We start from the raw sequence: 24,341 nt of genomic DNA, 5'->3' as shown, positions 1-24,341 counted from the left end.
GCAAGAGAGTTAAGTCTTCCTTGGTCTCAAAGCTGTCATCTCTGATTATGTTCACCTGTTGTTGAGATGTGGGATGCAGCAATAACCACCAATTCAGAGCTTTGTCACTGGCAGGTAATACAATGGGCCTGCACATCGTCACAACTCAGAAATGTGAGTTACTGATGCAGCTCTGGACACAAGCCTCATTTCTTCATTTCCCAGCCAGGGCTTTTGTCTGTGTTCTGTGGAGTCTCTCCAGTGTTTCAGGAGGCAGGTGGCCTGCAAATGTTCCTTTTGCAAAGCATCCTGCTTACAACAGATTCCCTGGGCCTGAAGTGAAATCCGTGACAATTTTTGCATGGAAATTCTCATGAAAATGGCCAGAGCTGAAAATACAAAAAAAAAAAAAAAAAAACAAAAAAAAACCACCAACACATACTTTTTTATTTTTATTGTCAGGAAATTCCAGTTTTAATACTTCTGGTTATTTTTGGCCCAACTGCAGTTGAAGGCAATAGGTAGTAAAGTCTCCAGTGCCTGTCGCAGAGGGAAATTCTCTGCCAGTAACCTTTAACTTCATGTTGGTTTTATTGTGGGTTCTTTGGTTTTACTTTGGACTTTGGAGTTTGTGTGTTTTTGGTGGGTTTTTTTGGTTGCTTTTTTTTTTTTTTTGATGGGGGGTGGGTTGGGGGATCGTTTTGGTCTTTTTGTTGGTATTTTTTGATTGGCTTTTTCCTTTGGTTTTGTGGGGTGTTTTGGAGAAAAGCAGAGTGTTCCTTGACTATGCACTCCTCTGAGTGGGTTTCTGTTTTTCCACCTTGAGGTGTTTTCTCTGACTGGACCCAAGTAGAGGGGGTTCCTCCATAAGGTCTTTTTTATCCAAATATTCCTGATACCTTTGTGCTCACTGAACCCTTCCAAGTAAACTCTAAACAGATTTCCTGTCTTTTCATAACACCAGCACTGTTAATACAGTAGGTCACACTGTTAATACAGTAGATGACACTGTTAATACAGGTAGGTTAAGGAATGGTGAGCATGAGCTGGAGGGTTAATGGAGGATCTACAAAAACCACTCAAAATAGTATCTAATATTTATGCCAGGTTTGTGTCGATGGGATGAGTTCATTGGAGTTTGGTCCTGTCTGTCTCTGGCAGGAAAGAGGGTTCAGAGTGGACACTTGCTAAATTAGACCTCAATGATGGCAAAAAAATTCAGAATTAGTCCAAATGAAGACTTTGCATCTTAATGATTTCAAGTCACCTTTGGGATTCACCTGTCTCAAGGGTCCTGCAGCCATAGTTCAGGCCTCACAAAAAACACAAAACAAGCTGAAAAATCACAAGAACTCAAAAATTAGTGTTTTGCTCCTCTTTACCCAAGATTCGAGTCTTGATTCTTCAGAATCACAGGTGTTAGAGTTGTTATTCAGTAACAAAAAAAACCCCTGTGTTTTAAAGTAGTGACTTCAAGGGCAAGATCGTATTCAAGGTCCTCCAGAAACATCCCAAATGTCACAAGATGAGCAATAAAACCCTGTCAGCTGGCAGGGGTAGCTCTCAGATGGTGTTTGTGCTAACCAGTAGGTTGGGCTGTTTTTCCCTGGCTGGTGAGGGTTAATTCTGAAATTAACTGAAATTCTAATGAAACCTGGAGTGTTAATTAAAGTCCCCACATTAAGGAGATCTGGGGACAGCAAGCACCTTAGTCCCTGTAATATCCCAGAGACAAAGTTGTTGCTGCCTTCCTACACAGGTACCTCATGGACCATTCACCTGGGCATCAGATAAATCAGTTGGGATAGCAGAAGACTCCCTAAAACAAAGTACAGAGAGATCTCTGCCTTGTGTTTCCCTTGAAATTCGAGCAAGTGTGACAGGAAAATGTAAATGCATCTGAGATAAACTGCAGAGACCTACTTTTTAAGAGTGCACTTGCTTTTGGGTGTGTTTGTCCACCATCTACTGCACCTTCAAGGCTGCTGAAAAATAAGTCCAGTCTTTCCCTGTTCGAAGTTTATGGTCTAAGTTTTCCTGGTTAGGCTCAACAGAACAGATTCTGATATAACTCCTAGAAAAGCCCAAGGTCCACCTCCCACAAGCAACCTGAGTTTGGTCACTCCCTAGAATTCTGGAGCAGTGAAGGGCATTGGGGAGCAGATATGATGTGTCTGGGTAAACGCGAGAGTCAGCTCGTACAGCCGGCGTTCAGAGAGATTTCTTTCATTCATCCATGGGAGAAGGAGAAGGCCTCATTATAATTGTTCAAGCCTGACTGGATTACATCACTTTCCCCCTCATTTCACTCCCTCCCCACTTGCCTCCCTCCTTTTGTTTACACCCCTTGTTCAGCAGCGGTGTGGAGTGGGGGCTGCCCTAATGATGGATGCTGATCGCTTCATTCCCCACTGCCCCCCCAGCGCCTCCCCCGGGGCTTTGAAGTGTGCTCAGGTCTCAGGCTCCAGTTCAGAGGTCACTTTGTTTATTTATGCAAAGCTGGCTCATCTGTGAAATGGGGCTTTCAAGGCCTCTGACATCAAAGGCTCCAAAGCTGGTCCCATCAAGTCAGAGCAGGGACGGGCCTTGCATTATAACAAATTGAAGCAACTTTGTGAATCATGGGGAAATATGATGGCTAGATTTTTGCTTCAAAAATTGGGCTGTTGTTTTGACTTGTGGTTGGAAGCTCAGCACATGATATTGGCCTGAAAACCAGTCATACCCTTTTGGCTAAAACATGTAGCCTTCATGGACAGCCTGTGGGTAAATAAAATTTGATCCTGACTCAGTAACAATCTAAATATTTCTCATCAGTTGCTCTCAGAGCTGGATTGTTATGCAGAATTTTCCATGTGCTTTAACTTTTAAGAGGGAATGGAGCAATTCTGCCATGGTAATAAACAGTAACCATATCCCACTGATGTGGCAGTCTTTGACCCATAGGCTCCTCAGTGGGCTTTGTCAGTTGATGGAGTTACATACAGAAATCCCTTTTCTGCAGAAATCCAGCCTGCTTTGGGACACCCCGCTCTTCCCCAGCACCCTGTGGCATCTCAGACCTAAAAGCCAGCTTGGAATGAGATCCTGAGGCAAGGGAGAGGCAATGGCTGGAGAACAGCTGAGGATGATGCCACTGGGGTGACATTCCTGAAGAGTGGGCTGATGCCTCTATCCGTCCTGGCCCTGCTTTGCATGGCCATGTGCAATTTTTGGAGGGGAAGGGCCTACACGAGTTTGTCCCATGTCTCCAAGTCTGTCACCTGACACGATATTGGAGCCTTGCCCTTCAGGTTTCTTGACCAGCCAGCATGCTCTGTAACACCATGGAGCCAAATTGTACATTAAGGACACCTAAATCATGTGTATGTTTTCTTAGCATCAGATACTCGTGACATAAAATTAGTCAGTGATTGCTTTTCAGGGCAGGTTTTCCACTTCATATTCCAACTGGCTGCTATCCTTAGCGTGTGATACTGTCCAAGAAGTCCAGTGCAGGATGACCTTCCAATATAGGTCACAGAAAAGGGAGCTTGTAGGATACTTCAGCAGTTCATCCTTCTTAGCACTGCCTCTCATGGTAATCTGCTGGCAGCAAATTTGGCAGTGCTGCATAGCTGGTCCCTGCTGCCCTTTGACTGCAGGCTGATTTTTCTGTATGTACTCATCACCCTGAGCTGCCCACCTCTGTGGGGAGCTGACAAGAGCATGAATAAGCAATCGGATTATTAGGTCATTTCTTGAATATAGCTAAGACTCATGATCTCTGCTACTAACTCACCATTTTGTATGCTGCTCCTGTATAGCTGGATGTGGCTTCTTTCTCCACGTCCTCTCTCTGTCTGAGAAGAATACTGCCAGGCCAGTTGTGTTTGTGACAGTTGCAGTGAAATGCAAACAGCACTGTCCTCAGATCTGACATTATTAACCAGGCTTCAGACTGCAGGTTTGGGCTGAACCAGATGCCTCTGAACTTCCAGGAAATTTAGCTTTGCTTTCAGCATCACAGACCCTTGTAAAATACCACAGAAGTGTTTCTCTACCCTTGAAAACCTCTTGATATTAAAATTGAGAAAATAAGAAAGTTCTTCAAAGCAGGGAGAAACAAACTCCATGCAGCCACAGAACTGACTTTGGTTGAGGCAGGTGGAAGTTAAATATTGATAATGTCTGAATTAGACAGGGGCCTTCCATCCTCAGGGTATTCCTGAGTTTTCTCTCTCCCCAGGTAAGAAAACTGCTCTTTTTTGTGCTTTGCAGCCACAGATCAGAGCTTAAGACTCACCCAAAATGCAGGTTCGGAGATTCAAATCCCTCTACCTGACCCTGTGTCACTCACATCACAGATTAGCACTTTATCATTATATCTCTGCTACTCTACTGCCTCACTCATACTTTTTAAGTTCAACTGGAGACTCAGGGGCTTCAGGGAATCTTCCCCAAATAAGCTCCATCCAGTTTCTGGCTGTCATGAATCAGCTCTCTTTGGTACTGCTGTCGAGTGTGAGTTTGCTCAGATACAAGGAAGGTAGGAGCCCAGTTCACTGCACATTGCAGCTGGAAGGGTCTGCTGTAACATCCCTCACCCCATGAGCAGCTCTGGGGATGGCAAGGAGCAGTTTTGCTCTACAAGTTTCCATGTTTATGGCATTTCCCCACCTCAAGACTTCTGCTATTGTTGTTAATGTTACCATGTTCCCAACACATGTGAAGCAAGTTCCAGTGTAGCTAAACCAATGTGCCTAAATGCACACAGTTATTAATTTCAGTCTTGCTCCTCCACCAAACCATCTATTCCATCAGCTCAGCATGGTGGCATAAGTTAGCCTGACCTCTTTCCCCAAGTTATTTTTTTCTGGGTTTGGTAGGTGACTCCAGAGGTTTGCAATTTGTCAGGATAACAACTGAGGATGCATCTTCAAAGGATCAAACAGATTCAGAGCATTTTTCCTCACATCAAAAGCTTGGCAGCAAGTCAAGAGGCGTGGAGTCCACACTCAGTGGCTGTGTGTTGGCAGGAGGAGGGCACAGGGGCTGACTTTCTGTAACATGAGGCAGCGGGCAAGGGAGATACCCTGCTCTGTGTACATCAGACTCATCAGGATTAAGGCATAATTGACAGAACATTGCCACTTAAATCTCATAACCACTTCCATGATATTCAGCAGTTAACAATGGACAGGAATCCCCCAACTCTGGCCACAGTTTTTCCTCTTCATTACAACACATTTTTCTAAATGTGCTGAGGGATTTACTATGTTCTCTTGTCAGACAGCATCCAAGAGCTCATTTGTGACACTATGGATATTTATGGATAAAACTGCACAAGTGCCAGGAGATAGTCAATTTGGTATTTTGACTGAAAGGAGACAACATCATATGCAAACCATCATGTATAATGTGTATTTTTGTATTCCCTGCATTTGGTTTGCCAAGGCTGTAAAAATAAACTTGCAAAGCGCAGCTCAGGAGGCACTGGCAGTCCCCTGTAACGCAGGCTGCAGGCAGAGCACTGGCACTCAGGCTCTGTGTGAGACTTGGTGTTTCCTGAGTGGGCCCATGGTTTGGGCTGGGAGCTGGCTGGGGCACCCAGGAAAGGCTCGAGGTGTCCAACAGAGGGTGGCAGGAGGTGGGATGGGGCAGTCAGCTGGAGGAGCTGCTGAGGTTTGAGCACAGCACTGCTGCTCACAAAGTTTTCTTTTGCCCTCAAACTGACAGCTGTACATAGCTGTACGTGTACATTTCCAGGAGAAACTGCACTGAAGTAGCCAAAAGGAGAAGAGAAAAATCTCTCAGGGTCAAGGGGGGACAAAGTTATGTAGCATTGCAGCCTCTCTGCTTCAGGGACAGGGCTAACGAGAGCAGAGCATCTGTTGGCATAAAATGCCCTGTTCTGAAGAGATGGGATGATTTTCCAAAATAGCAGAACCTGGGGTGAGGATAGGTTAAAGACACATTCTTCTCTCTCAAAGACTGCGTACAAATTTACACACTAAATACTGCCTTAAGCACAATCCAACTTGTAAAAGAACTGTAAAGAGAAGCTTTACTATTTGTACCTTTTGGAGGAAGCATGCTTATATATAAGTTGAGATCAGTTTTTCCTCTCTGTTGCAGAGATTACAGAAATAATTATCCTGTCTTCTGCTCGCAAGACCCTTTTCTTATGAGTTTCAGGAGTTGGGCATTTGGAGGGATTCCTTCCTTAAATTAGATATTTCCACTTCTCTTCATTTGTTTGGGGTTTTTACACCATTGTATGCCTCATTGAGGCAAACTTTTTCCCAGACTTCACTTGATCTGTCTCTGAAAATCAGTACAGTAGAGGTCAAGCTGGAGGAGGAAAAACTTTCACATCTGGGTGCTGCAGATGTGTGAGGCCACCAGTATCACCCAGGCTGTAGAAGGAGGCTCAGGGCACTCTCCTGCCCCCTTGGCCCTCCTGGAGAGCTCACAGGTGGCCACATCACTGTGACAATTTGAGGTGGGGCTGCTGGAGAGATGGGGGTTTCACCTTGTAGGGATTTCTATTTCTGCAGGGCAGAGCTGAGGTTTTGGTGCTGCTATGTGGTAGTGATACAGACAACAAGAGTGATGAGGGACAAAGTGGTATGTTGATACAGGTGGATGGGTGGTCTTCATTAAAAAGAAATTCTCACAAGCAACTTTTCAAATCAATATTGTTTTTGCCAGCCATAAATTTGCATTCAGTATCCCTTGAGAGCTCATTTGGCCCCAGACCTGCTTGCTTTTCTGATTTTGTCTGGAAGCTGAAGGGTGAATTAGTAGCCACAATCACACTGCTTATGCTCTCTATGACTGATCACATAAGTCTTTCCCCCACTTCCTAGGTTTAATTATCTTTAATTTTGATTTATGCCGTTATTTGCATGGATGGTACCACAGATCAGCTCCTCCTTGGGAACAGCAACCTGTAAATATAGACAGAGGGGCTTTGGTCAGCTATCAATGGCAACATTGATTAAACTCCCATTGATTTGGTGGCCTGCTGAAAAGCCCATAAAGCAGAAAGCTAAATTGTTCATTAAACTGGCCAGGCTGTAGGTGCCAGGATGTGGGTGCCTACTGAATGTTGAGTTTGCTTCAGCTGCATGGTGTCTCCAGCAGGAACTGCAAACTCCTGTTGTCATCTTGCTGTACTGCAGGAGACCTTCTTAACATCTTCTCTTTCCTTTCCTGCACAGATGATGCCAGCTCAGGAAAGGACAGCCAGGTGCCTGAAGGCTCCAATGGAGAATATGAAGACCATTCTGGGAAGCAGTGGGGTAAGGAGCAGTGTGTGTTTTGTGGTTTTCCTCAGACCTTGGTTCAGTGCTGTTCAAGTGGCACATTTCTCAGCTGCTGAAGGAGAGGAAAGGCAGAGCAACTGGAGTGAGTTCTCCCTACATATGGTCAAATATTAAACAGAGTGTCAGCTGAATGTGTTGGTGTGAATGGATCCCATCCAAGGGTCCTGCAAAATGCTGCCTGTGGTCGGCCCTAGGGCCCCCTGCCATTTACCCCAGCATGGTTCTCCCTTGTATTTGTTTTTCTGGGCAGCGACTTTTCTTTTGCATGTGCAGCTTTTACAGCTTTCATAGACTCCCTATAAAAAGCATATTGACTTTTACAGCAGTATTTCCAAAAGTTTTCAGTGCCAACATAACGTTGCTCCCAGTGAGGGCAAATGGGAGGTCTGACTTCACTTCAGGAGAATTAGCACTAAGCCAAGATGAGTATTTGTTAAGATCACCCTCTCTTTCAGACACCTGCCTGAGCTTCTCCAAGCCATGGACTGTTCAGGCATAAGATTTTGTAGCTGTTGCAGAGCTTTGGGGAACTGCTAAAATCTCACTCAGAACAGGCTCTGAATCACTGCAAAACTTGCAGGCCCAGTTTGGTCCAAGCACTCCTTGAAGGACAATAAGTTGTCAGGCTGATGCCAAACAGCTTTTGGCCATTCCTGACAGGAGTGTGATGTGAGTTTATGAGCTCAGTGGAGGAAGCACAGCATTTCATTTTGCTTGTGCAGTGGATGCATCCCTCTCTTTAACTTTATAACACAGAGATGGCTTTGTACCACATTTGTGCCCAGGTAGAACCTCACAGTAGCGGTAGGGGTGGAACCTGACAGGCTTTTGCTGTGTGAGTCCCCACCACTTAAACTGAGGCCAGTTTTCTTCAGCAGCTGGCAAACCAGGGATATGTGGTGTGCTGTGGTGAAGTCCAGGCTACACTTGAATTTATTTATCTCAGGCTGAGCTTGCTTGGGGAGAGCAAGGTAACCTTCACTCATTCTGGAGAGGGATGAAGACATTTCAGAGCTAGAGGAAGGGTGTCTTAGATAAACTACAGGTCAGGAGTACTTCGGGAGGGTTCATCAGCTGCCATCTCTCACTTTCCATTGCCATTGTGCTCCTGGTACAGCTGCTGGATGATGGATCAATACAACAATAGAACAATAATATTATGAAGGAAAGATGTGAGCCCTACTAAAATTATTAGGCATTGACAATCTCATGTCAGATTGTGTCTTACTCTGTGCTGCCTTGGCCCAGTCTGTTGTGCTGCAGAATGTTCCTGAATTTCTGCTTTTTCTTCTTTTCATCCTTCCTGTCTCCTTTCCTCTCCCCAGGCAGAGAAATGCCTGGGGCCAGCCATGCACCCACCTAAGCCCTTTCCATCCAGCACTGCTCACCAGTCAATTGCTGGTGTGAGCTGGTGTGCAGGGAGGGTCAATGTGTGTCTGCAGGTCTCTGGAGGATGATGGGTGAAGAAGCAGTTGGTGTTGTCACAGGGCCCTTGGAGAAGTGTGAGAGGAGAAGCATGGTGGAAAAAAAGCTCCACTTTTCTTTCCATCTACCATCATAGAGTGGTATCTCTGGGGAGAGCAGGGGACTGATGTGGGGAAAGATAGAGACCTTCATCCATGTCTTCCCACAACTGACTGAGCTCTTAACCAGAAGGTTTGAAATATATTTCAATCCATAGTCATATTGTGACACTTTTTTTGTAATTATCATGAAAGCTGAAGTGGTAGTGACTGTCACTACATGGGGGTAATGGTGGTGCATCACTGCAGACAACATTTTTCAGATAATCACCCCACTTTGTGTGAGCAGTCTCTGACAGGAGCCTCAGGGACTGATCCATGCCTCTCAAGGTGTCCCACAGGGAGAGGACACCACTGAATTGCTTCACAGGTCTTTGTGCTGCATTTAATTTTCATTAGCTTTGAATAAATCTTCATGGTAAAGAGCATTTCAGCCAGGAACCCATACACAACACTGTCTCTTTGTCCCCATCCACTTGTGTTTTCCCTTGCTCTTGAGTGGGACATAATTTATACTGTACAAATGTGTGGTTCATGTTTATGAAGCAAATGCCAAGTGATGTGGAGGAGAACAAGCATGTGAATAACACAGAGGCACTTTGTAATTGCCTTTGCTGGCACTCCAACAAGCAAAACTTCTGTAAATGGAACAGATTTGGGGACAGACATTTAGCATCAACTCAAAAGAGACCTTTTCTTCCTGTCTCTCACAGTGCTGCTTCTCCTCTTTCTCCTTTGTGCTTGCTGGGTCTCTTTTCTCTGTAATGTGTATGTCTCTCTCTCTCTCTTTCTCCTTTTTTTTGTTAACTGACTTTTCTAAACTTGTCCAATTCAGGCTTTTGTCAAGGAAACATTCAGGACTGTGTAAATGGGATCTGGTTTCAGCATATTGCACACAGCCTGGAGTAGCTTTTGAGACCGCATAATCACTTAACCTTTTTTAAACAGAAAGAGAAAGAAAGGCTGAAAGATCCAAAAAAGTGTAGCTTTACCTGTAGTTTAGTATGTATTTGGGCAACCATGTGCAGGGAGTGAATGCAGAACTCCAGACAGACTCATGGGAGTCAAACTGGGAGGAAGACCAGAAATGTTAAAGACCTGCTTTTTTTGGGGTGGAAAGGGTTTCTGTCTTAAAATGCCCTTACTGAGCAGCGGTGCCAGCAAGGCCTTCTGAGACTTCAGAGTCACTAACTTGACTTTTCAATCTGCTGAGGGAGTATGACTGTCCTGGCTCCAGTTTGCTCTTTGGTATGTTAGTCCCCACTCAGGAATCCTGTCTATGAGGATCTCCCCTCTACTTAGACCTGGTCTCAGAGAAAATTACTGCCATATTACAGAGTAACTGTTCAGACCCATTGCATAGCTGATTCCTGACCTCTCGATGAGCCTTGCAGACATTTTCTCAATTTCCACAGTGACAGCCCTTATCAGCACATCTCCCTCGGCCCAGACTAAAATTTGGGATGCCGTTGCCCACAGTGTGCAGCTCTGACAGGGCTCATTGTCAGGGAGGGAGATTGTGTCTGCTGTGAGGGGGCCTCCTGAAGCAAAGACCCCAAGGACCCCAGCAATTCAGGCCCCAGGACCTGTGGAGGGGGTTAGTATGTCACACTTGCTGCTCAGCTGTCACGGCAAAGACTTCCAGTGCCGGAGTTACTCCAGTTCATTGGATTACACATGAAAGCCTCTGCATGGAGAGCAAAGCATTTCTGAGCAGGAGTTTGAAATAACATGAAATGGCTGGGACCCAAAATGACAGCCAAGGGGGGCAAGGGAAGGCTGTGGAGACAGATGGTTCCCCCTACGGAAAAGCACTGTGCGGAGAGGGGTATGCCAAAGGGTGTCCTCTTCCAGAGGGAGGGATGTTGGCCAAGGCTGCAGGGGGGTGAGGGCTAAGGGGTATGCTCAGAAACCTCAGAGAGCAATGGCTGCCATTCCTCAGTGCTTGGAGATAGGAAGCTGCAGAGCAGCCTCTTCCATTCAGGAAAGCTGCACTGTAATGCACATCCCAGAGCTTCTGGCCCTCAGCCCTGGGCAGCAGGGCTGGCTGTCAAGTAAGAAGTTCCACTAGGCCATCCTGTAGCTGGCCAGGGAATCCCTAGAAGTGCTTAAAAAGCATGTAGATGTGCTGCTTAAGGCCATGGTTTAGTGGTGGAGCTGGCAGTGTTAGATTAATAGTTGAACTCAATAATCTTAGAGGTCTTTTCCAACTTCAGCAGTTCTATGATGGGTTTAGTTAGAAGTGCCCCTGGACTGGCATAGTTAAAGTAACTGTGAGAAATTTGTTATTTCTTTTAAATTCTTCATTGAATTTCAGATTTTGCAAGATGAGGGCCTTGCATTTCTTTAAGAAATAGTGGTGATTTCTTTGCTAAGACAAGATGACCCACACTTCTATCCACCAGCAGCTATTGCTTCAGATTCTCCAGTTTTGGGGTGGACTGGCATGGGGTATCCTCTATTAACAAGCTCATAAAGTTTTATTGGGTCTTTCCATTTCCTTGTTCATTTCTCTGGACCATTCAACATGAATGTTTTGTTAATTGGAGCTGAATGAATTGCATACGTTTAAGTTCAGACCAATGTACAAAAGTGTGTCACACTTCTGAGACTTTCCTATGCATGCAAAAGATGCTGACTCTTCTTAAATCTCTATAAAGCCACTGAGAACTAAGAGGCAAACCATCTTCAGGAAATGAAGCTTCATATGACAAGCAAAAAATTGAGAAAATGGTCAGCGTGACAGGAATCTGAGTTTTTTCCTTTGTTCTTGGCCAAGGAGTTTGTGGAATATGGTAACAATTACAGTGTGATTATGGGGCTGCATTTTGCCTTCAGCTGCAATAGTGTGATTTTGGTATTATTTTGTGAGATGGTCTGGTGCAATTGCCTTACAGACACAGAAATTCTGGGACTGTGCTATGCAGAAGGTTAATGACAGAGCAGTCCAGTGGACGTTCAAATGCATTGGATGGGTTGTGAATCCCTTCTAAGGAACACAGTTCGAGCTGATATGAGGGAGAGCATACACTGGCATGTATAGGGCTGCCTCTCAAGCAAATTTGGCCATAAGACATAACAAGTTTCCTTCTCTGCTCATGCCCTGTGCTCACCTCAGTCCATTCTGATGCCTTTGCAGCCCGGCCCAGGTTCACCCAGCCTGCCAAGATGAGACGCAGAGTGATCGCCCGCCCCGTCGGCAGCTCCATCCGCCTCAAGTGCGTGGCCAGCGGCAACCCCAGGCCTGACATCACCTGGCTGAAGGACAACAAGCCCCTCACGCCCCAGGAGATTGGGGAGAACAAGAAGAAGAAGTGGACGTTGAACCTGAAGAACCTGAAGCCAGAGGACAGCGGGAAGTACACCTGCAGGGTGTTTAACAAAGTTGGAGAAATCAACGCCACGTACAAAGTCGAAGTGATCCGTAAGTGCAGCTCTGGGAGGGAGAGCAGAGAGGGGCCTTTGAGAAAGGGACTGGCTCAGTCAAGACAGCGTGGGGAGGCAAGGAAGCAGAGCCTGGTCCACGCTCTGACACCTCCTTGTAGATACTGATGTCTGGACATGGAAATGGGGAAGTGCTAAAAGCATTAGAAAAAACACTGCTGGAACTCTAGAATGAATCTGAAACCTGGGCAAGACAGAGTAGCAAGAAGACAACTGAGGAGATGTGAAATAAGGAGAGGTACTTGGGAAACAATCATCTCCACAGGCACCTGCATGGTGAAAGTCATGCCCAGTTTAGTCTTCCACAAGAGAATCAATTCAAGGACAGACAGAGAACTAACAGAGAAAGTCCTTTCAAGTACCATGGGGGAGGGAGGGAAATATCTAGGATAGCCCAGATTAGTATATCAGAATGGGGGAAACCAGTCAATTTTAAATTCAGTTGAGAAGTTTCCAAAGGGAAACTTCAAAAACAAGAAATCTTATTATTAGAGTGACTAGCCAGACAAGGCTTTAGGGACAGATTCTAAAAAAGGTTTGGCCATCTGAAGGTCCAGGCAGGTAGAAATTAATTACAAAAAAAAAAAAACCCAAACCTTAAAAACATCCACTAGGATCCTGTCTGTATCTTTAGATGCCTACATAGCTTTAAAGATTCAATGCTCAGAAGATGAGCTGTGGGGGATTACCCTGCATTGTGGTGAGGTAAATTGCTCTTCTTACTATCTAGCTATTCTGAATCTTGCTCTCTAATCTTCTGTTTCCCCTGTTATTGCTGAGGATAATTATACTCAAATCCTTCCTAAGTTTACCAGAGAAGAGCTCTTATTCTTAAATCATTGTGCTCTGCCTATGACATCATCATAAGTTGTCATGGAAATGATTACAGAGTAGCCAACTCAAGAAAGAGAAGATGAGCTGAGTGGAGGGAAGATTGAATAGCCTTCAATAATGAGGAGCAGGGGCACGGAGGGCTGTTTCCAGCCACTTGGAAATCATGTTGTTTGTCTGTGCATACATTTTAGCATGAGAAAGTTTATCCCAGTGTGAAAGATTGTTCCTAAAGGTAAAGATCTGTTCTCTGATAAGTCCTTTCCCTAGAATCACAGGAATTAAAAGCACATGTGGGAAGCTCTGTTGGGCTCTGAAGGCACAAACCTGCTGGACATCTGGGATTGATAAAGATGCAGCTGTGTGGAGACAGTAAAAACATGTGTTTACACTAAAACCAGGAGCAGAGGCAGGGAAATGAATCAAGCCCCATCCTAATGGCAGCTGTGGCATTTTCACTTCATCAAAACCAGACAGCACCAGGAACAAACCCCTTTCTGTGTCCCTGTTTATCTTGGTTTTTATCAACTTAAAGATGTATGTAACCTTTGTTTTCATTAGCTTTTTCTGGCTAGGAGTGAAAACAGTAACCAAAGCTGGAACCAGAGTCAAGGAGATAAGGGCATTAAGCAGTTTTCAGACATCTTTCTATTTTTAACATCATTCTGTGGAGCATTACAGGTTTTATTCAATTTCCTCCTTTCTTTCCCCTCCCCTGAGCCTCCACTCCTAAGTCCTGCTTATCTGAGTCTCAGTCTCCCCGGCTGTGATTGTTGCTCACAGTCCAAAGGCAAAGCCTACAGAGACTACTGTGGTATTTTTGTTTCCTAAGCACATCTTTAGAGCCCTCAATATTGAAAGTATCCCGTGTTTTTGAAAGAGGGTCCATTGTTTCTTCCTTTCACTCCAAAGCCACTGCTGGTGGGAGCTGTTTTGTTACATGCTCAATCCAACAGTGTTTGCCATCAAAAGGAGTTGATGATTACCAGCAGTTACCACCCACTGTGATACCATAATTTCTCCTGTGCCTAGGATAGAGGTTTGCATTTCCTCCTTGTCTGGAAACTGCGACTGATTTATCTGATCCTAACACTAAAAAAGATCCAAACATTCCTCAGAAGGAGGCGTACATTTTTCCTTTCACTTTATGTGGTGTTGACACAACCTTAGACTTACAATCATGCTGGAAAGGATGGTCTTGTGAAGCTCTTCCAAAATATGAGGGCTCAGAGGGAAACCATCCTTTTCTCCAGGTCTGATGCAGGTAGAAAAGCAACTTCTTTGTTATAAACAGGAAGATTCAGGTTGAGCATGAGAACAGACTTGCTAAAGCCTCAGACAATGGAGGAGTTGTTTGGAGAACATCTACCATTGGAGGCTTTGGCAAGAGGCTGGCAAAATGTATATCAGAAGTTTGCAGAAATCTCAGCCTGCCTTGGGGCAGGGAGTTGGACTAGACTATGATTTTGCATCCTTCCTCCTACACCTTTCCCCCATGTTTCTGCAACTGCAAGTTACTGAGGCTGGCAAACCCCTTTGACCATGGAGCTCCCTGTGTTTGTGTGCAGAGAGGACGAGGTCCAAGCCCATCCTGACAGGGACTCACCCCGTCAACACCACGGTGGACTACGGTGGCACCACGTCCTTCCAGTGCAAAGTGCGCAGCGACGTCAAGCCGGTCATCCAGTGGCTGAAGAGGGTGGAGTACGGCACGGAGAGCAAGTACAACTCCACCATCGACGTCGGGGGGCAGAAGTTCGTCGTGCTGCCCACGGGGGAGGTCTGGTCCCGCCCAGATGGTTCCTACCTGAACAAACTGATGATTACTCGAGCCAAGGAGGAGGATGCAGGGATGTACATTTGCCTCGGGGCAAACACCATGGGCTACAGCTTCCGGAGTGCTTTTCTCACAGTCCTGCCTGGTGAGTTTCCCCGCCTCTGTTATCAGTCTTCTGTGCCATGGTGTGGCAATGTTCCTCACTCGGGGCTCACCAAATGTGGTGGTGGTGTTCACAGGGGTCCCAGGACGAGGGAAGAGATGAGATTCTTGACTCCATGTTCCAGAAGGCTGACTTATTATTTTATTATATATATTATATTGAAAGAAAATTATATATTAAAACTATACTAAAATATTAGAAGAAAGGATTTCATCAGAAGGCTAGCAAGGAATAGAAAAGAATGGAATGATAATAAAATCTTGTGACTGATCAGAGAGTCCAAGACAGCTGGACTATGATTGGCCATTAATTAAAAACAACCACATGGAACCGATCAAAGATGCACCTGTTGCATTCCACAGCAGCAGATAATTATTGTTTACATTTTATTTCTGAGGCCTCTCAGTTTCTCAGGAGAAAAGATCCCAATGAAAGGATTTTTCATAAAATATGTCTGTGACATCATGGTATTTATTCATTCAGCTGCTGTTCCCATTGGCTCTCTGTGATGCTGTGCTGATTTAGGCTAGCCCAGTTCTAATAAGTATCAATGGGAGGCTAAATCAGCCCTGATTTAAATCAGTCCCTGCTGAAATCCTGCTGATGGTATTTCCTTTTCTCCCTTTGTGGGGAGTAACCACAGAATGGGTCATATTGGAAGGGACCACAGTGGTCATCTGGTCCAACCTCCCTGCTCAAGCAGGGTCAATCCAGAACATGTGGCACAGGATTGTGTCAGGATGGTTCTGGAATATCTCCAGTGAGGGAGACTCCGCACCTCTCTGAGCAATCTGTTCAGTACTCGATCACTGCACAGTAAAGGAGTTCTTCCTCATGTTCAGGCAGAACTTCCTGGGCATCAGTTTCTGCCCTTTCTTTGTCTCCTATTGCTCAGCATCACTGAGCAGAGCCTGGTCCATGCTCTGACACCTCCTTGCTGATACTTATAGACATTGTTGAGGCCCCTCTCAGTCATCCAGGTGACATAAATTGAATTATCTACTCCTGTATGAAAGAGGAGCAAGCTGAGAAAAGATACTGCAGTTGCAGACACTAAATCACTTCAGTGATAGGCTGCAGGATGGGAGAGGGGAACTGAATAACAGCACAGTTTGCAACCTCATTCCCTAAAATTCCTCCTTTCTCTTGCCCTTATTTATATTGCTTTTACTGGTAAAAGGAAACAATGATACGGGCCCATAAAATGAGGGAAGAATAAAAACTGTCTGGGTCACAAAGAAATGAAATGAATGAGTGTGAAAAACAGAATGATTGATTAGTTAAATTTTTATCCAATGGTCCCCTGGGGCCCCTGTACACAGCTGCTGCCTTCCCTCCCCAGGCCTCAGAGCTGGTGGCCACATCCAGCTGAGACTGTATCATTTGTGTTTGAGACACACCATCCTTGCCTGGTCATTTGCTCCTTTGTCTGCTGACTGTGCAGTTCTACCCTGATAAACGTTTTGGATTTAGAACTACTGAAAGGCCTGTAAATACCAAGGAAAAAGCAGCATGGGTGGGATATAACTCAAAGCCTCTGGCAATTTCTGACCTATGAGAGTCTGATCCAGCTCCCACTGAAATCAGGGGGAGACTTTCCATGGATTTGAATGGGCCTGTAGTGAGGCCTCGTGCCAGAAGCAGAGCCTGCAGGGCTGTTGATATTGGCAGTGATGGAGAAGGAGAACCCAGCTTGCCCTAAGATGCAAAGATGTGGTTTTAAAGCCATGACTTTAAAAAGACCATTTTGCTTGTAAATCTACCAGATTTGACATTGACAGCTCTGAGGAACGTGGATGAATATCAAAACACTTTCTTTTCAGCCCAGCATAGGATTTCTGCCAACCAGCATGGAGACTTCTGTTTTCTGTGGTCAGCTGATGGGTCAGCTCTCTGATCATGTCATGTTTTTAACAGGGGGCTGGACCAGAGTCGCCTTCTAGCCTAAATTATCCTGTAATTTCCAGAGTTGGTGAATCAAAATTTCATCTATTAAGGTCAAAGTATAGGTCCTCCTAACTTCAAAGAGACCACATGGTATATATTTAACATTTCAAGCTACCCATAGGATTATTTGTCAAGGAGAGAAAAAGACATTAGTGTCTTAAAGAAGTTTAGCTTGAAAGTTAAGTGATAGATGTTTGAATATAACATATTGAATGATTAGAATGGCCTGTGGTTTTGGAAGTTTTCTGGGTGTCTCCCTGCAAGCTGAATTCTGTGCCTGGGTATGTTTCAAGACATTGGATATTCCAGCTGATAGCTATCTAGACAAGGATTTTCACAGCTAGAATCCTACCCCAGGACTCCTTTTGGGTCTATAAATGAGGAGATCAGGCTGAGAAACTGGAGTGGCTATCCAGGGATAGCCACTGACTGCCAACTGCAGAGAGATAAAGGAGGAGGTAGTTGTGAAAGATTATGTCCAAAGCATCTTATCTCCTCCAGTAGCTGAATTTAGTGCCCTTGAAAAGCCAGCAGCAGCTCTAAAGAGACTGGTGGAGGTAGAGCCCATTTGGGGTAGGAAGCTGGGGACACATTTCAATGCTGAATGAACTTTTAGTTCTCCATGGCTTGGGAACCAAGGAGGGGCCACCAGCTCCCCTACATTTTTCCCATCCTTCAGCCTTCCTCCCAACCACACAAAGAAAGTCAAGCCAACACCTTCAAAACCCCACATTCATTCTCCCTGCCATGGTGGAGCACTGCTGGGTAGCTCCAGGATTGCTAGACAGGATTTCTAGAGAGTGTCTGAAGCCCTTGCAGGCAGAGCTACACCTGGCAGAGGTGGGTGGGCAGCATGCTGTGGCGCTGTGCAACCTGGGCTGGTGACAATGGCATTTTACTGACATGTCCTGTGTTGTGTCCTTCAGTCTGGGCAGCAAAGCCCAGTCTGTCACAGTGAGAGCGTTAGGAAACTCTCTCAGGCTGGCTCTAGTGTGCATCCATTAAAACTTGGATAAGAGAGTTATAAAATCCCCCAAAGACTCCCCTCCTGACCCCTAAACCAGAGAAAATGAGTTGCTTGTCCTTCCAGGAGCACTGAAAAGCAAAGCAGTTACCAAACATCATGCGCTGGCTTGATTTCTCCCTTGCTCCTTGGTCTGGCAGAGTTGCCAGACAGTCTGTCCAGCAGCCAGCCCGAGTGTGACGTGTTTGGAACCCACTCTGCCTGCATTCCATTAACTCTCTCTGTCTCTCCCTGCCCAGATCCCAAGCCTCCCAGCGCACCTGTGCCCCCTTCCTCTGCCAGCAGCCTGCCCTGGCCCGTCATCATCGGCATCCCAGCCGGGGCTGTCTTCATCTTTGGGACCATCCTGCTGTGGCTGTGCCAGTCCAAGAAGAAGCCGTGCTCGCCCCCGGCCACCGCCGCCCCCGCGCACCGCCCGCCGCCCCGCGACCGCGCCTGCGTGCCCCAGCTCCCCGACAAGGACTGCATCTCCTCCATCAACTACGAGGAGTACGTGGCCCAGCAGCAGCATTTACTGTCCCAGGGGCCTGGCCTGGCCCCTGCCATGGCCTCCAAAATGTACCCAAAGATTTACACGGACATCCACACCCACACCCACTCGCACGTGGAGGGCAAAGTGCACCAGCACCAGCACATCCAGTACCAGTGCTGAGGGCTGGCCCCGTGGACAGTGGCTCCTTTGGGCTTTTCTCCTCGTGGTACCTCAGCAGAGACTGCTCCAAGTCAGCTCAGCACTGCCAACAACAGGCAAAGCAGACAGAAAAGGTTATATATGTAATTTTAAATATATATATATACATATATATATAATTGTATATGCGTGTGTGTATGTGTGTATATATATATGTGTATATATCTATATCTATCTATATAAATATATATATATAATAGAGAAAGACACAGAGAGAAAAGAGATTTTTTTTTTAATTATTGCAATCAGGATGTAGCTGAGGAATAATGAAGGAACTCCAATTCACAGCAGAGAGGCAGCTGTCTCCAGCAGCAGAGCCTTCCTGGATATTTTAATCAAAGTGGCAACAAGTGAGATGGGACACAGGGATGTGAACCACCAGCTCCTTCCTTGTGTTACTGAAGGGAGCAGGTAGAGCAAGAGGTGTGTGTGGTGCTTTCCTGGCTGGGCCTGGATGCCTGCTGGGCATCACTTGTTTTGGTGGGAAGCCCCCAGGCCTCTCCTGCTCTGAGTGACTCAAGCTCTGACATACCTGAGGTTAAGTGCCAAAGCACCAGGAGACATAACCCAGTCATCTCTTCCAGGGAAATAAAATAACACAAGAGGGTCTGAATAAACCAATTTCTGTTCACAAGGTGAAATGCCACGTGCTTCTCAGTCGTGGTCAGCACAATCAGCTAAGCAAGCTGGTTGGTTCAGTTTCTGCAAGGTGAAGGCATCTTATTTCCCATGGGATGTTCTCCAGATCAGCTCCACTCCTCTGGTCCTAGGACTCAGTGCCACTGCCAGGAAAAAGGAAAGAAGGAAAAAGGAACATTGTACAGAACACCTTTATATTTATATTTAAGAAATAATAATAATTAATAATAATAATTGAACTGCTGATGGTGAAGAAAGCAAAACACACTGTCCTTCTCTGATGGCTTAGAGTGACAAGCTACTGGATTTTCTGCATCAATGCAAAATACATGAGAGCATTAGAAAAAATAGTAAGAAGCAAAGAGAGTGAAATAATCTTGTAGGAAAAAATTGCATTTGAGAAATATCCACCTAGGTTGTGTGTGGTTGTCCCCTCCCCTCAGATATCACTTCGTAAGTGATAAAGCATTGCAGTTCAAACAACAGTAAAAACAGAAAGAAGAGAAAATAAATAAGGACCATATTAAATACTTATATGGACTGGGAATGAATCCAATTGCAAAATATAAAACCTTTGTAATTCTATATAGAGTTTAAACAGAAGTCATGTATATTTAATTTATTTTGTTAAACAAGAAAAAAAATGTATGATATTTTCCTCAAAACAGGCATTTCTATATGTATTTTTGATCAAAGAAAATAAAGAGGTTTTTTTTTCAGGTTCTGTAGATGCCATGCTCAGAACACACTTGATGTAGCTTGTGACCAACTGTGCTTCTCCTAACCTGGAGGCCACCTGTCTCTATGCCTTTTCACACTAGCCAGGTGTCATCTCCTGTCACCTCAGGTGCTGCTGGTGCCATCCTGTCCATCAGAAACTGACCTTTTCCACTGTCTGTGTTCTGACTGTGAGGGTCTGCAGTGCCCAGATCACTCCTCATGGGCCCCAGCTATCTTCAGCAGCAGAGTTCTTCTCTCACAGGGAAAGCTGTTTCACTATGCATTTCTGGGGGGTGTGGGGAGGATGATTCATTAGTTTTTTAAGCCCAGACCTGCAGTGGTTTGTTGGTTTGGGTTTTTTTAAATAAAATTTTGTAAATCAAAGCATAATAATTTGTGAGGCTGTAAAAGGAACTTTGGCCTCAGGGTGCTTGGAAGGGGAAATCATGAAATGGAGGTGAAACACTTAATTTGTAGCTGCAGCTGCTTTAAGAGCCAGTGGAGGGTGAGCTGGGCACAGTGAGAGAACACAGGAGCTGCTCCCCTTCAGTGGGGCTTGAACCTTCCTTCTGCTGCACACCACAGAGAGGCAGCCAGCTCTTCAGGAGCCAACATTGTCTTTGGAGAAGGCAGGTTCAGCAATGATGCAAGTGTTTCTCTTATTTTCATTTAGAGTTTGATGGTTTAAAAAAAAAAAAAAGAAGAAGAAAATTTGAAACATGCTAGTTTTTAAGTTTGGAATCACTTCCTTCTCAAGCCTGTTCCATGAAAGAGATCCTCACCAAACCAGCTGCTCCCTTTAAAAGTGAAACACTTTATTTAATCTGAAACAAAGCTGTGCTTTAGGCTTTGCTTTTCTCTGAACATTTGTGGAGGTGTTTGCTCTGTGTTGACCCGCGGTGATTTTTTTCTGGTGGTTTGTTTGAATCACCATCAAACCAAACAGTTCCCTGTTTGCTCAGCCGTGGTGCTGAGATGGGGCCCTGATTCAGTGAAACACTGAATCAGCTCCTGCTTTCTTCACCAATACATTCTGCTCCAAAAAGTCCCTTTCTTGCCTTAGGAGGAGGTTATCCATGTAATAAGCCCTAGAGGAAGACCATCCCTCATGATGGTCCTCTTGTAGAGGTTGTAATAAAGCAACCCATTGATAACTATATTTTTCAGCAGGAGGGTTCAAAGCAAATTTATTAAATCCCTAAAATTCAGATTAAGGATATCTTTATATGCATCCTCTCAGCTTTAGAGGGAGCTTGAGAGGAGCTTAAGTGTGAGCACTGGTATAAGACATGGATATTAGGCATGATTTAGGCAGGAGTTCTTAATGGCTGAAGTATACTGAGTCATTTAATTTTAAAAAATAAATAAAAAAGCCTCTATACACTAAGGGCATTGCCTTTTATTTCAAGAAGACAGTAAGTGTATGTTTCCATGAGAGATACTAAAACCTAGATCTCATATCTTGTGCCCATAGGAAGCTACTTATTACACCATGGTGTGTCCCAAAGTCCTGCACGTTCCAGCAGCACTGGGGGCATGGCAAAGGGCAGGATTCCCCTGTAGGCCCATGGTCCTTCTCTGCTCTCTGGGCCAGTGTTGTAGCAAGGAGACACTTCTGACCCATGCTCTGTGGGCAGCACCAACACCAGCCCCAGAGGTGAGCACTGGGCTTGTGGGGTTCAGCCCCAAGCAAACCCTGAGAGTTTTTCTAATGGCGCCAGTTCAAATGGCAGCTCTGTCCCTGAGCCTCAGAGAGGGTTTGGTGGGTTAAGAGCAGCACTCCTGCATTTCCCATGCAGCGCAGAATTCCAGGCTCTGTGTAGCACTCTCCACCTGCCCTTAGTGACCCAGCTCCGTAGTGCTGCATCACGCAGGCAAAAACTTCGCATTTGGTCAGATGGCTCAAGTGGAAGGAGTGGCTTCTTCCTGCCCTGCAAAGATAAATCTCTAGTGCTGCTGACAGAGCTCTCCAAAGGCAAATGTTGCATTAAACTACCCTGTGTGGGCAATGCATCAGCCTAGGGCAGCTGCAGCTCTCGACTGTGGCACTGGGAATGCAGCTCTGGTTTTGGGTGCACCATGAGAGATGCTATAGAGGTCTTGATTTGCAGAAAGCATGGATTTTTGATCCTGCCTTGGCTATCTGCTCCATCCTGACCACCAGAAATGGTGTGAGATTTCCCCCCAGGGAAATACCATCACATGCCCTGTTTAGGAGGAGCTGTGTTTTTTGTCTGGGCCTTGCACTGGCTTGCTGTGCCTGGGTGGATTTCACATTTTTGAGGAATTATTTTTCCTTCACAAGGTACCTCTAAGACCTTTTCTGAGTCACTCTGTCCCAAGCCCTACCACATGCCATTGAATTTTAGGGCTTGATTGTGCCTTGCATATATTGCAAAGTCTTCCATAGTTTAAATCAATTCAACCAGGTCACACTTGTGTGTGAATATGTATTTTATTCAGTGGGAAAAGATTTGGATGCATCTTCATTCCTAAACAGAGGGTGTTCAAAGAAAACCATTGTCTTGTTTGTGGTAACTGACCCTATGTTGAACACAGGAGATTTTTCATATTCTGTCTTTGTATGCATATAGGCATATAGATGTACATACCAGGCTGTGATACAGAAGGCAGTTGTACTTTTAAAACCATGAAGCTTCAAAGATCAAAGGAATTTTAGGCTTAAAACTCACTATCTTTGTTAATTTTATTTGCCTTACAGATCAAACATTGCTTTACCTACCGGTTTGTGCATTTTTAAACTTTGTATGGACAATCTTTCTGTGGTCAGCCCCTTTCAAACTGGAAACTTATCAGACATTGAAGATAAAAAGTGTTCTGTGGTTTTCATTTGGTGACAAATACAATAACTGAACACATCAAAGGAGACAGAATGGCACAGTGTGTCTGTGGCTTTGTAATAAAAGTTGCAGAAAAAAAGGAATAAAAGCCTGGAATTGTGTTAATATGTTTTAAGAGTTCTGTGTTTTGAAGGGGAGTGTGGCTGTGTGTGTGTGTTAGCACACATCAGGAGTGTGTGCTGGCAGGGCAAACAGAATTGTAAAGTTACCTGTGTGCCACAGCTTGGTCTGATATTTTGTGTGGGTTCTGTGAATCAAGCCAGAGGCATTTTTTTTTTATTATTTGGGAAAGATTTCTGGGTTTTAGTGGAAAAGGGCAATTTTAATGTGTTTACCTCTAGAGCCAAATGCTATAACTGCACTAGGAGCCAAATTTTAATTAGCAAGATGGAGTTTTGGAGTACCTGGAGTGGACCAGAGATTTCAAGGTCAAGCTCAGCACCTCCACCTCTTTTGAGGCAAACCTGTGAGTGTCTCACTACTCACTCCAGGGACAGTAAATGTCCAAGCTGTGGCATCTGAAGTTCAGAAAAGCTGGCCCTCACCCAAGCTTCATCGTGACCTGACCTGGGCCTCTGACCCCAAAATCCCTGTGCAGAAATTGCACACTTGGGGTAGGAAAGAGGAAATATTTCTCTGTTGACTCCATTTCTGTGGGTGTCTGAAACTCTTGGGAGGTTTGAAATATTGGAATAAAGACCTGGGGAAGATGCAGAGGTGAGCAAACCCTGGGAGGTGGTCAGATATTAATGGGGAATTTACCATGGCTTTCCTACCTGGGCAGCACCTCTGCCTACATGAGGAACTTTGAGCATTCCCAGGACTCCAAATTGCTCAAAGCTGGTGATTAACATGGAATCATTGGAAAAGATCCTTACAATCATGGAATTATTACCCATATAGAGCTTGTTCCAGCTCTCAGAGATGCCAGTGGGAAAAAAAACATCCCTGCAATGTCCAGTGGGAAATCAGTCAGACACATGGAGCCATTCCCAGGTTTTTACATCTTTTCCGTAGCTGGGCCATTGGCAGAAAAAGATGGGGCAGAAATTAACGGCCCCAGTGTGAAGCCAGACCCACATAAATCGGAAATGCACACTCTTTGGAAGGAGCTAGCCAAGGAAGAGGTAGACGCTGCATCTCAAAATCTTCAAGGCTGGGTGCTTTGTGAACAGCGTGTGGCTGAATGCAATGTTTTGGGAATGTTACTGGGATAAAGGGATCCATGGAGCCCAAATGAGGTTATCTAGTGGTGCCTTCTGGCCCTAAGGAAATGCAGCTGAGCTGCAGAGAGAAGGAGATGGCAGAGCTTGTCCCTGCAGCTGGCTGTGCTGCTGGCAGTGAGCACCATGAGTGACCTCAGCTCCACGGGCACAGGGCTGCACAGCCAGGCTGCTCACCCAGCTCCAGCTGCCTCCAGGCTGGATGATCC

The 24,341-nt window shown here is 45.3% G+C and overlaps 1 protein-coding gene across 1 annotated transcript in view; it reads left to right on the top strand.

Annotated features, from left to right (window-relative positions):
• Positions 1 to 23,020, top strand: part of FGFRL1 (fibroblast growth factor receptor like 1) — a 169,825-nt gene extending 146,805 nt beyond the window's left edge. Inside the window, exons 4-7 of the mRNA XM_036382915.2 lie at positions 7,185 to 7,265; positions 11,952 to 12,236; positions 14,656 to 15,009; positions 18,238 to 23,020. Of these exons, the coding sequence (XP_036238808.1) occupies positions 7,185 to 7,265; positions 11,952 to 12,236; positions 14,656 to 15,009; positions 18,238 to 18,650 (1,133 nt within the window). The 3' untranslated portion in view covers positions 18,651 to 23,020. The remainder of the gene's footprint in view (positions 1 to 7,184; positions 7,266 to 11,951; positions 12,237 to 14,655; positions 15,010 to 18,237) is intronic.
• Positions 23,021 to 24,341: the final 1,321 nt, after the last annotated feature.

Source organism: Molothrus ater, chromosome 4 (genome assembly GCF_012460135.2).
Source record: "Molothrus ater isolate BHLD 08-10-18 breed brown headed cowbird chromosome 4, BPBGC_Mater_1.1, whole genome shotgun sequence".
Lineage (NCBI taxonomy): Eukaryota > Metazoa > Chordata > Aves > Passeriformes > Icteridae > Molothrus > Molothrus ater.
This window is presented reverse-complemented; position numbering and strand designations above follow the sequence as displayed.